At 46.2% G+C, this 12,177-nt stretch overlaps 1 protein-coding gene across 5 annotated transcripts in view; it reads right to left on the bottom strand.

Moving 5' to 3' along the window:
• Positions 1-12,177, bottom strand: part of EGFR (epidermal growth factor receptor) — a 173,220-nt gene that overhangs the window by 33,496 nt on the left and 127,547 nt on the right. For 4 of the 5 annotated variants that reach the window (XM_055803531.1, XM_055803532.1, XM_055803530.1 and 1 more), the window contains 9 exons: positions 10,953-11,021; positions 7,919-8,037; positions 6,319-6,460; positions 5,349-5,465; positions 4,671-4,797; positions 4,498-4,571; positions 3,180-3,270; positions 2,240-2,439; positions 1,152-1,284 (listed from right to left, as the gene is read on the bottom strand). In XM_055803531.1, coding sequence (XP_055659506.1) covers positions 1,152-1,284; positions 2,240-2,439; positions 3,180-3,270; positions 4,498-4,571; positions 4,671-4,797; positions 5,349-5,465; positions 6,319-6,460; positions 7,919-8,037; positions 10,953-11,021 — 1,072 coding nt within the window. Of the gene's footprint in view, positions 1-1,151; positions 1,285-2,239; positions 2,440-3,179; positions 3,271-4,492; positions 4,572-4,670; positions 4,798-5,348; positions 5,466-6,318; positions 6,461-7,918; positions 8,038-10,952; positions 11,022-12,177 lie in introns of those variants that run through there. The other variant, XM_055803533.1, reaches the window with a different exon arrangement.

Here is a 12,177-nt window from a genome sequence, read left to right as displayed (position 1 = left end):
ACGGTGAAACACATGGTGCTCCAGATTGCATACTACAAATTAGTTTACTTTCCCTTTTAAGGTAATGACACAGAATATTCACGACGATTTCCAAAGGCTTTTAAATGGTAGTGATGCAAAGAGATCAGCAAAAACAGTTTAAGTGATTCCAAGGCTCGAAATAATAATTAGGAAAGTTAAAAAGCAATGCACTGATAATTAAATTCATGCCCTCCCTACAACACACAATGAATCATTAAAATATGAAAGCTGGGAACAGATGGTTTCAATAGCAATAAAGCTGTTCCACTTCAAGTAATGGTGTTATTAATTAAACTAAATCTACCCATCATTTGACACAAAAAATGCCCAGATCTGCCCTTCAGGTCTTAATAGCTGCTGGAGGGAACCAACTTACAAAAAAAAAAAAAGACAGCTGCTAAACTGCAAGCTGCTAGAGAAATACAAACATCAGGGGCATCAGCACCCTGTCAAGTACTTGCTTAACACTCATGATTTTTAAAAGTCAAACTTTGAAAGATTTATTAAAATATCCCTGTAATTTTCAGTGCTAGATGTGCCTTCCCCCCCTGAAAAACCTAGCTGCAGTCCTGACAAACAATGATACGCTCCCTTCAGCCTGAGCAAGGCTGAAGCAATAATTTTGCCTGGAATTGCTGCTCTCAGTGCTTTTCAGATGAAAGTTCATTCTCCCTTGACTGCAACTTTGCAAATTGCAAGGGCAAGCCTACTGGAGCCAGGGCTACGGGGCCACTGAGCTCCCGGGAACTGCAAACGGCTCTAGCTCTCGACCGATGCGCTTGACATGACAGACAACTGGGATTTTCACTGGGGCTTTAAGCTCCTTTATTTCTCACGGGAAGGAAGCATAAGGCTTAGCCTCCTTGGGCCTCCAGATACTCTCCTTGCAGGCTTAGGGGCATGTCTTCTTGGTAGCCACTGCGGCAAGAGCAAACACCTAAGCAATGCTGATGGGGAAGGGGAGGTACCTCAGCCAGGCACCATGCTCACACCTCTGCAAAGCTGGTGAAATCCCACGCAACCGCAGGGCCTGGTTTTTGCTTGCTTTCTAGTTGCAACAGGTTTTCAAAACCAACCACCCCCACTCCCGAATTGTCGCCAAAACCTCAAGCACCCCTCGGACGCCTTACCCTTGCAGGATGTTGCACTGTTTCACACACTCCTTCTGGCGATCGAAAAACCTGCAGGAGAAGCAGTGGAAGGGTCCTGGGCCCCAGCAGCCCACGTCTGAGCACAGGGGGTCACAAACGTGCCTGGCAGCAGCTGGGAGGGAAAGACAAGAAAAGCCATGAACGTCAAGGCAGGAGAGAGGGCAAATGCAGCACTGCCCATGACTCCGTCCTGCTCAGCCGCTTTCCCCAGCAGATGTGAATGGTCCTGGCAGCATGGAAGAAGAATAATCATGCTTCTCTTCATTCCCAAAGCCTGAAATTAAGAGTGACTTCTGGCCTTTCAAAATAAGAACGAGCTCCCTGTGACAGTTTAACAGCTGTGTAATAAAGATAAACCAGTACCAGGCTGAGAGTTGGGGTGGTTCAGTCTGGAGAAGACAGTGCCCTGGGGAAACCTTACTGGGGCCTTTTAACACTTAAAGGGGCTTATAACGACTTTTTGCCAAGGCCTGCAGTGACAAGGGACAACAGTTCTGAACTGAAAGAAGGTAGATTTAGATTGGATATGAGGAAGAAATAGTTACGATGGCACAGGCACAGGCTGCCCAGTGGATGCCCCATCCCTGGCAGTGCTCAAGGCCAGGCTGGACTGGGCTGGGAGCAGCCTGGGCTGGTGGCTGGTGTTCCTGCCCGTGGCAGCGGGCTGGACTAGATGGTCTTTGAAGGTCCCTTCCAACCCAAACCGTTCTGTGGTTCTATGACCAATTTCCAAAACACAAGAAATCCATATTCTGCAACAAGAAGTAACTAGATTTTGGTGCAGGACCACTGCAGTCAACAGCAGCATGGTTGAACAACAACTTTGACCTTGTCAAAAAGCCCAGTATTTGGAGCTAGCTTCTGTGTCCTTCAACCTGTGTGGCTTCATTATCCCCACAGTGGTGAAGCAGCTCCTTCCTATCTGCTGGAGACCATGAAGTCCACACCTCAGTAAGAAAATATCCCACTTTTCCCTCACCATCTTCATTAAAGCAGTATCACTGACAAATTACTCTTGCATTTCAGCAATAGCTTCCATGGGAAGCAGGAAGGCAGCCCTGACTTACCACACTCATTTTTATTTCTGTTCTGTATAATCTTTGTTTTCTGGCTCGGAGTTGCAAACAGGCTGCGCCAGTCCATGGTGTCAGCGTAGCAGAGGTTCTTGTTCTTCATAATGGCGACATCTCCATCGCTTATTTCCTTGAGTGAGCGCAGCCCTAAGGACTGTATTTTCAAGTTAACAACAGCAAGGGAATACTGGCCACTAAAAAGGAGATGGACAAAAAGAAAACACACAGAAGAACGAGAATTAGTAAGCAGGGTTTTACTCAGCACATTTTTCTTTTGGTTTTCAAATGTGTGTTGCTGTGAATTGAAGTTTGTTCAAGCAAGATGCTGCTCAGCCCTCTAAACTGAACACCTGGTACATGGCATACCTACTGTAAAACTACGGCAACACTCGTACCTGGTTTTGCATGGGCTTTTTAAGCTAAAACTGGCAGGGCATGTGCACTCTGTCAAGTAAATGGTGTGCAAGAATGGTTGTAGGCAGAGCAGCTATTACTTTGTGCTGGTCCACCAAGCCATCCTTCCTCTCAGGGTAAGCCCAGGAGGGTGTTGGCTGGACTGCTAGTGTCTGTACCACCTAGCAGCCATGGTCGCCATCCCTGACTGCCCAGCTACCTGAAATCCCAAAGTGCTTCTGATTACATTGCCCCAGACTGCAAAGAGTGCCCTCCGTCCTGCTGGCTCTTCCAGGCTGCTGGTCCCCAGAGCAGGCTCCTGGCAGCCTTCCACACACAGCACAGAGCTGAGGGTCTTACCTCCCCAGCACAGTATCTACTGCTACCAAGATGGTGCTCTGCTCCTCGCAGGGTTTTTCCCCTTTTGCATCAGTTTTGGGACACCCGAGTCTCACACCCCCTGTTACCTTGGGGTGCTCGAACAAGTGCAGCTCTAAACACAGTTTCTTCTACAGTCGCTCTGGCAAGATGATTTACTTACTGTTGCTTGGTTCTGCCTCGTATAATCTCCAGATTTTCAAAAGCATAGAGATCAGTAGCATTATCGGGCCAGGCTTGAATCAACAAAAATCCTGAAATGAAAAAAAGATTTAATAATAATAGTAGTAATGACGACGATAACAATAAAAATAACAATAATAATAAAACGTGGTCAGTATTGGCAGCAGAACCTCCTCCTTGAGCTCCTCTGGTGCTGGGAGAAGGTGTTTGTGCTTTCCCTATGGTTATCTGAGAATCTTAAAGTGAAACATGACATTTCAGGGAGCAGGAAGATATTTTTAAACCCTGTTTTATAAACAGTTTACTACTCGGCCCACCACCAGGGCTAAGGAGCGTAAAAGACAAGTATGCTGGTGAGCCACCCATCCTGCCACACCGCGCTGCCAGTGACGACGGCTCTGGCTAGCAGATACCCTGGCTGAGAGGTGGCGGGCACCAGTGCTATGGGAGAAAGGCATCATGCCATCCCATTCCTGAGCTGCCCTTGGGGAATGGGAAAACTGAAGAGAAAGCAGAAACAGAGCAGAACAGACAGCTGCTCAGAGCAGATTTGCTAAGGCAAGCAGATTTCCCTGCTCAGCCAAGGTGCCCAGGAGGAGGGGGAGAATTCGGGGAATCGCAGGCAGGTCTATGAAGCTCTGGGGTTAGTTGTTGCTACCATGAAGGGAACTAGACAGGTGAAAGAGAGCAAGGAAAGGGGAACTGGAGTCATGTCTGTGGAGCCAGCTCTGATGTTACGCTCATTTTATAATGGGCTGAACAAAATTACTTTTAATTGATACTTGGTGCAAGACGGCGGCTGAGGGCTCCGCTGGCTACTTTGTGCTTGTGGAGACATATTCACCCCAAGGAAGAGCTCTTCAGGCTGGAGAGGGTGTCTCCACAAGGATGATGCAAGCCACTGAGCACGCTTCCCTAAGGAGCTGCTGAAAGGTTTTCCACAAATAGAAACAAACTTGGCTTTTTTTAGCTGGAGTGACACGCCTCTGCATCACCACAAACTTCTTGGGTGGCTGAGGATCTCCTCTGCTTTTACTCTTTGCTAGGGCTGACAGTTCAGCAGAAGGGATGGTCTGGCCAAACCACACACCTTGGATAGGTGACCAGCGTGGGTCACACGGGTGTAATGCTGGTGAGGTGTTGCTGACCACCTTCGTGAAGGGTGACCCCTAGTAGCTCAGGGGCAGAAACAATTTGCTTGGATTTCTCTCCATGTGCTTAAAAAATTTCCCTCCACTCCCTTTGTGTTTTTGGCAGTACCAGTCAGAGGACATTGCAACTTAAAACTCATTGCTAACCTGATATTTCTTTAACTGTTTTGAAGACATCCAACTTCTTGGGGTCCAACGGCAGGGTCTTTGTGAAGGCGTCCCTGAAACAAACAGAACGAGGAATTGGGAAAAGAATGGCTCAGCCTGATTTTCTCCCTAGCCCTTCTCCTCCAGTGCTGAACGACCAGCAGGCAACTCACCCTAGAAATGCAACTGGGAGAATGCTGACGTCCCCATTGATCTTGGTACAGTTTTTGAAGGAGTCTATGTTTGTGGCATTTATGGAGAGGATCCCTTTGAGTTCACCTATTCCAATGCCATTGCACACTGTTAAGAGAGAAATACAAAAGTCAGGGGGGAGAAGAGTGAAGCCCAGTCCCATGGGAGGGAGTAAACATGGAGATGCTGTTACTCCAGAAAGCACTCCCCTATGGTCAAACCTACCACTGCAAGATGAATTTCACAGATCTGTTGCCTACTTTTGCTTTTCAGAAAGCACCACAGGACAATGGCTTCCTACTTGCCCAGCTGCGCAGCTCTGGTCCGAGCATCTCTGCACACAGGCTGTGGCACGTGCCCATCTCTCTCTTTGTTCTGCTTTCATTTTACTCCCCTTGATGAGATACTGGGAAGGACAGGTGAAGGAGAAGGCTGACGTGCAAGATACACATGCACACAATGCATGGTTTATCTGCTGTACTTGTGGTGTATCCCAGTTGGAGAGCATGCTCCACAGCCACATTTCCTGATCAAACCACTTGTCAGATCTCCAATCTATCACTGGATATTTATATTGAATTTGCACTTAATTGAGATAAGAACTCCATATACTTTTTCTACATCTCAAAGCCCTACTGGTTTATTCCATGTTTTTATACCTTTGCTGCATAGCCCATCACACTTTTTACACTTCCGAACACCGTTTTCTTCCACTTCATAGGTATCGGTATTGCACGAGCGAACACATGAGCCGTGGTCAGTCACCACGTAGTTGTCTGGAAAAAATGAGGATACAAAGGTCACTGAAATACGAGGGATGTGTTGGGGGCTGCACAGGCACTTCAGCACTGGGAAGAAAAAGGGGGTTTGAACTTTTGGCATACTTAACAAAGCACAGGCATCAATTATGAATTCTCACAAACACCCTCTGAAGGTAGATGGACATACAGTGCTCACCATTTTACAGAGAGGGGAACGGTCACACAAGGATAAACCAACAAGGCCAGGCTGTGCACCAGTGCCATGATCAGGATCAATACACAGCACTTCACCTCTGCGCACTCTTCCAGGCCAAGGGCTGGCCAGGGCAATGGTCATCCCCAGAAAGGGGTACCAGTTCTGTACACCAAACCTTCTTGCACATTTAAGTCTTGAAGGGTTAAAAAAACATGGATATAGAACAGTGTGAAAGAAAAACCAATATCTGTTGAGGAAACAATGATCATAGGCCTTGAGAGGGAGGCGTTTAAACCAATGACTTTCTACCAGTCCTAATTAAGAACCAATTACTACCAGTTGATACTGCTTTGATAATCCACGGGACTGATTCAATACGGTCATTGTCCTAAAGATTCTCATGAGGTGTTTTTCTCCCCATCAAGAGAAAAATCTTCAGAAGTCACAATTCAGTGGTTAAAAATCAGGGAAGGTGATGGATGCAGACGGTTTGAAAAGGCTGTCTTCTTTACCAGCTAATTCCCTCATTTTTGTTACCTATTCCCAGTTCCCACAGAAGCTGAGCAGAAGAAAGTTCTCTTTCACTTGGCCATAATGCAGAGGGATAACGCAGGTCCCTTCCCACTCCTCTCCAACCTCCCACCTCCTCTGCGGCTGTGGAAATGAACTTACGTGGACATTCCCTCACACAAGTGGCTCCGAAGCTGTATTTTCCATCAGGGTTGACATCCATCTGATAAGTGGTGGGATTATACAGGACCAATGGGGGACATGTATCCTTGCATGTAGCATCGTCCCGAAACTTGCGGCATGCCTGTCATTGAACAACAGCACCTGTTAAACTACCTTCTCCTTAAAAAGTGACAATAGTTTTACATTTGCTCCTTAAAAACACTCTGATGGGCTCATCATGTTTCGTGCTTAGCTCTAATGGAACTCCCAGGCAGCTACAGGATGGGATGGTCCCTCATGCTTTGAAGGTGAAAGGTTGCTTCAGGTTGGGCAATTGAATTAAATATTTAGGAAAAAAACCCCAGAGAACATGAGGTTTTCTTGTTCTGAACAAGAAAACTTGGCACTCGGGTGGAGAGCTGCTGGGATTCACATGGGAACAGAAGTGAATCTGCATGCCTTAGAAGAATTTTCCCTACAAGCAGTAACCAAATCCAGACAAACGGTACTTTTCTTGGCTGCTTTTTTAATAACCAAAATCAAATCAAGTCCTTTCCTGCCGATTACTGACTTTTCTGGCGAAATATTAAACTGAAGTCATTATATTTGGCTGCAGGTAATGAACAATTTAGCAGGCATTTATGAAGGACAAGTTAGTTCTTCCAATCTATTTCTGCTTTAAATTAATAATCACTCTCTTTTCCCCTTTTTTCTTCCCTGGCTTTCCAGATGAGAGAATAACTGTCTTCTCTGTGAGCCAGTAACGGCATCATAGCCATGCAATTTATTAAGGGGACCAGGAACAGAGGTAACAACAAAACTGAGACCAGACGGTTTCTGTGCTGATTATCCAGGTGTCACCTAATTCAGAATGAACTGCAGTGCAAACATGGGGAAGAGTTAAAACCACAGTGTGCACCACCAACGCCCTGAAACTCTTGCAGAAAAGCAATGAGAAATGAGACGTGTTTTTTTTCCTAAAAAAACCTCCATTTTCTCCTTCTCCCTCCATTGCCCCAGGGTCCCCCAAATAAAGTGCTTTTGTGGCAAGTGAAAACCAGAAAATGAAACCTTGATTTCATGTCTGAAGTTAATAAAATGCAAAAAAAAAAATAATAAAAAAAAAAAAATCCATCATCCCTTCTTCCCCTTACAAGTTCTTGCTTTAGCAAACCAAGTTTATTACTGACTAGCGCTAAGGAGCACAAGGCCAAGCTGTGCTGGCATGGAAAACCGCTGCACCAGGGAGGCAGCTGAGGACCTGGGGACCTGCCTGCGTGGGGAAGTCACCCTACAGCAAACACTCAGCTGCTCTGCAACAACTTTGAGCTCACTGGGCTCTTGATGGCGCTAACACTGCTTTGGCAGGCACTAGGAAGGTCCACCTGCAGGGTCAGTAGAAACCTGCTAAGGATGCTGTGAAGCTCATGTCCTCTTCCCTCCCACTGACCACCCGCACAGGGAAGCCCTGGAGCACCCTCCAGGTCAGCACCCCTCAGAGGCCTTCTCGGATGGAAGGAGGGTAGAGGACATGCAGCTGGAAGCCTGCCTTGCTGTGCCAGGGATTTAAGCAGTTATGATGGTGGTGTAGCATCATTACCAGGCAGTCGCTCTCCCGAGGCCCCGTGCACCCCGCGGCACACTGGTTGTGGCAGCAGTCACTGGGCACCTTTCCCCTGCACCGGCCAGAGCACTGCTGCGCACAGATGACTTTTGTTACTGGAAGACACAAGCAAAAACAAAAACATCAGGCATGAAGAATGTTAGAGCTGTATTTATTGCAACGAGATCAAGAAATATGGAAAAAAAGGTCTGATGCAGGATCTGTTCTAGATTTTACCCCTGGGATGCGTGTTCTGTCCTTATATAAGGCCAGCGCTCTGGAGGGGTGAGAGCTGGTGTGGGTGGTGGTGAGAAGGGATTGTGTTCAGCCCATAATTATCTTGGCTCTTGCGAGGTGCTAAGCACTCCGGTCCCAGCCAGCAAACCATGGCCTGCTTAGAAATAGCATCCAGGTCCCTGTGGCATCAATGCCTAAATCAAGAAAAATTCTGTGGAGTCATTGCATCTTACAGCTGGACAACAGAGCAGGATCTGGCTCCATTTTGCTGAGAAAATCTGCTATTATTGGTGCTAGCTTTGGGAAAAAACAACATGAAAAGAGAACTGCCAGGACTCTCTACTATAACGGGAAACCGTACGTTGTTGGTGTGGTGTTAGGATCCCTTCAGAGCGCTAAAAATATTTCTGAAATTTCCAGAGAGAGGGGACGCCCAGTCAGCAAACTGATTTCATACGTGAATTGTATTATTTTTCTTTAGGCTTCAATTCCTTGGCCAAATTTTATCTTCATTACTCAGCTCCCACTGGGTTTGCACCAGTGCAGCAACCCAGACGAAGAACTGGCCCCAATTCAGCGTTTTGCAGGGAAGAAAAACCGCCTGCAACATTTTGTTGAGAATCCTGAAATCATCTCCATTTGAATATCAAAGCAGAGAAAACTATAATCAGAACAATTTAAAAAAAAAAAAAACACAACACCCAGAAATTAATGGCTAGCATGTGTTTGTACCAGAGACGCAAAATGGGATTGTTTGTTCTCTAAAAAAAAAAAAAAAAAAAGACTGATCCACAGACCCTGGCATTAGATGTCAGAGAAACCTGATGGCTAACCCACTGTGCTGCAGCGCCCCGAGCATCCCAGCGCGGCGCTAGCCTGAGCGGTTACCAGCTCTGCAGCTGGCACAAATGAGCTACAATATCATCAGGAACTCCTGTAAGTCTGAAACAGACGGTTGTTAATTAACAGAAAGTTATTGGTAAGTGTAACCTGCTACAGGGTATATAACTGATATTTTAAAATAATATTTCCTAGCTTTTTCCACTACACACTTTTATATGCAAATTGTATTATTTCATTTCCCTTGTAAGTCTGTAAGCAAGATGGTATATTTTCAAGGAAACAGATTATTTCCACAATATGCATTAGCTTCTCCGATAGCAACCCCTCCATTCAACTAGAAATGGGGGAATAAAAGGCGCATTGTTCTACACGAACAGCACTTCGATATGATTTTTTTTATAAGCGTCAGCAGGGGAGTAAAACAGCTCGTCACTTTGATAGCTATTGACTAGAGCTTCCTGCTGGAAACATAGATCACGGCAGGCATTTATATTTCATACGAAATATCCCACATTTGTTGAAGGAGAAAGATATGCATCACCCCAAACCTTCCCACACATGGAAGCGTGGGATACGTTTTCAGTTGGCCAGATTCTCAAATGCCTGGAAAGGAGAGCCAGAGCCTGCAAGCAGTTTTGCTTTGCACGCTCCCAGTTACCCTCCCAAAGCCAGCACGAGTCTGCAAATGCTGGGAGCTTGCAGGGCTGAGACTTGGGTCTCGCCAGCCCCTGGGACGGCTGTGTGGCCTCCACTGCAGGACTGACCTGGGCAGGGCTTTGTGAGCAGCAGCCACTGCCCACCTCCAGAGCCAAACTGCAGAGTGGAATGAAAAACTCTAAAGCTTATATTAAATGAAGAGAGAAAGGCTCTGTGTTCTTTTCCCTTAAGCTCTAGAAGGCGTACAGCTCTGGCCTGATACTTGCAAGCAAGAAGCTTAGGTGTAGGTGATTATTTGCAATGGAAAACCAAGGATAGGATGTTGCTGTCATTTGTGTTATGTCTAGACCAGCAATCTTTCCACTGAACCCTACACAAAACAAAGAATCAGAAACAGTGTATTTCCCTACTTATTACAGAAAAAAGGAAATAATAAAGTAGCAAAACAAACTGGGATGGTCTTCTTAGCTTTTACTTTGGGAAAAATAAAGCCTTGCAAAACCTCAAGCATGTTTCTGTCACTCCCTCAATATTAGACAAGCATCCTACCTGCACAAGTTTACAGTAAGGCACAGGCAGCCAACCTGAACAACCTCATGATGCCAAATACCTCCACTGACAAATTAGAAAATGGTTATGCATTTTCTGAGAGCCTTCCCAAGGTCCTCTGAGTACAGCATGTGGTGTGATCACCCACATGAAGGTGACACCTTTTGCATTTACAAAAGAAACCTATGGGGATTCCAAAGAGAGCAGTTAAAGCCAGCAAAAATCAGGTTATGTTGTTGCTTCTAATAGTAGAAATCAATCTGAAGTATCATTAACTGGCCTGCGGGAAACAGCAGGAAGGCAAACAATTCACCACACAGCTACCGCATTCTTTCTTAAACAGTAAAATAACTTCATGAATAAATGTTTGTAAGTGAAGATGGGAAAAAGTTAGAGGTGACAGATGAAAGCTTTCAACATGGGAGACAGCTGTGGTCCTTTGCCTCTGGAGGAAGAGCACATCTGCAGGGAAACTCAGACCCAAGTCAAGCCACCCCGAGGTTTCCCCTCCAGGAATGGAGCCACCCGGGGGCAGCAGGCACAGCCTGGTCTGCACTTCTGCGGAGTGGGCAGCGGGCCATGCCCACCCATGGTGCGCTTCAAGGAGCCCCAGCATAGCGGGATGCAGAGATGGGCAAGTGTGAAATATGTCACTAATTCACGCTTAGCGGGTTACTTTCTCAGCGGATAGAAATTTAGTATGTTGGAGCACACAAGATACTTCTTAGTTAATCTGCAGGCTTACGTGTCTGGCAGTTCTGTTCGCCTGGGCCCCAGCAGTGGTCTTCTGTGCAGTTCGGATGGCATTTGGGACCTAAAACACAACAGTGGAGTATTAAATTCTATAAGCGTGGAGAACAACAACATCACGTGAGTCACAGAAAACAAAGACTCGAGCTTCCCTTCTCGATAAATCAAGAAAGGAAGCACCTATATACCAACGCTCAGAAATTTTGAGAGCTGGACCTTAAATCTTTATTGTGTGTTCACCTCTGACTTCCTACGTGCGGTTCCCACACCTTTGAGCAAGTGAGTACAGTACCCAACCAGTCTAGCTTACGGAAGAGGTGTATTTTTCCCAGGAACAGGAATCTCAGCTACTGCCCAGCTGGACCTTCTGCTGGGGTTTGCATGCAATGGCAAGTCACCACCGGCTTGCGGCCAGGCATGTGCCAGCTGCTCGCTACAGGCCACATGTAAATCAATGTTTCTGAACAACACTGTTCGAAAAAGAAAACAAACCCAACTGGATTCGCAGGCAACCGCCAGCTACTCCGACCACAAAGTAATTTGACTTGTCTGCTTTGTGCCCTCCTCCCGCCCTTTGCCAAAAATACTGCTGGGTGTAGGACCACATGGCAGATGGACAGTCACTGGAGAGGCGGCAGAATGGGCAGACACCCTGCCTGACCCTGGAGGTTTGGCTCTGGGCTCCTTCCCATCCCTCCCTCCTTACGCTTTTCTTTCTTTTTCTTTCTTAACAACAGGCAAAGTCCCAGCGAAACAACTTATTTTAGATTACGGGCTCATTATTAAAACCATAAAAGGCTGTCTAAGCGGATTAATCTGGAATTCACTACTTTTAAGAGGCATTTCCTACTAGAGTGATTCTTCCTGCCAGCAACACGTGGTTCTCCCTGCCCCCACTGCCCATCACATAGCTGAACAAACGCCAATAGTTGTCCAAGAGCTGATTGATTTGGGGCAAGACCAAAGAACTTTCTGTTTTTTTGAAGTCGAAAAGTCAAAGGTTAACATTTCTGTGGTGTTTAGAGCCAAACTCCTATGCTGACTTGTATAGTTTGCAACTCCTTGATTACACTGGGGCTCTGCAAAAAAATATGTCAACACAGAAGTTGGCTATTAGCTCTCAGGCAATTACGCAATGGGAAGAAGATAAAGAAAATACGTTTCTCCGCCAATTTATAGCGCCAGAAATGAAATGCTCAGAAATGAAAATAAACATTCCC

Source organism: Falco peregrinus, chromosome 5, assembly GCF_023634155.1.
Source record: "Falco peregrinus isolate bFalPer1 chromosome 5, bFalPer1.pri, whole genome shotgun sequence".
Lineage (NCBI taxonomy): Eukaryota > Metazoa > Chordata > Aves > Falconiformes > Falconidae > Falco > Falco peregrinus.
The sequence above is the reverse complement of the archived record's forward strand: the minus strand, read 5'-3'. Positions and strand labels throughout refer to the sequence as shown.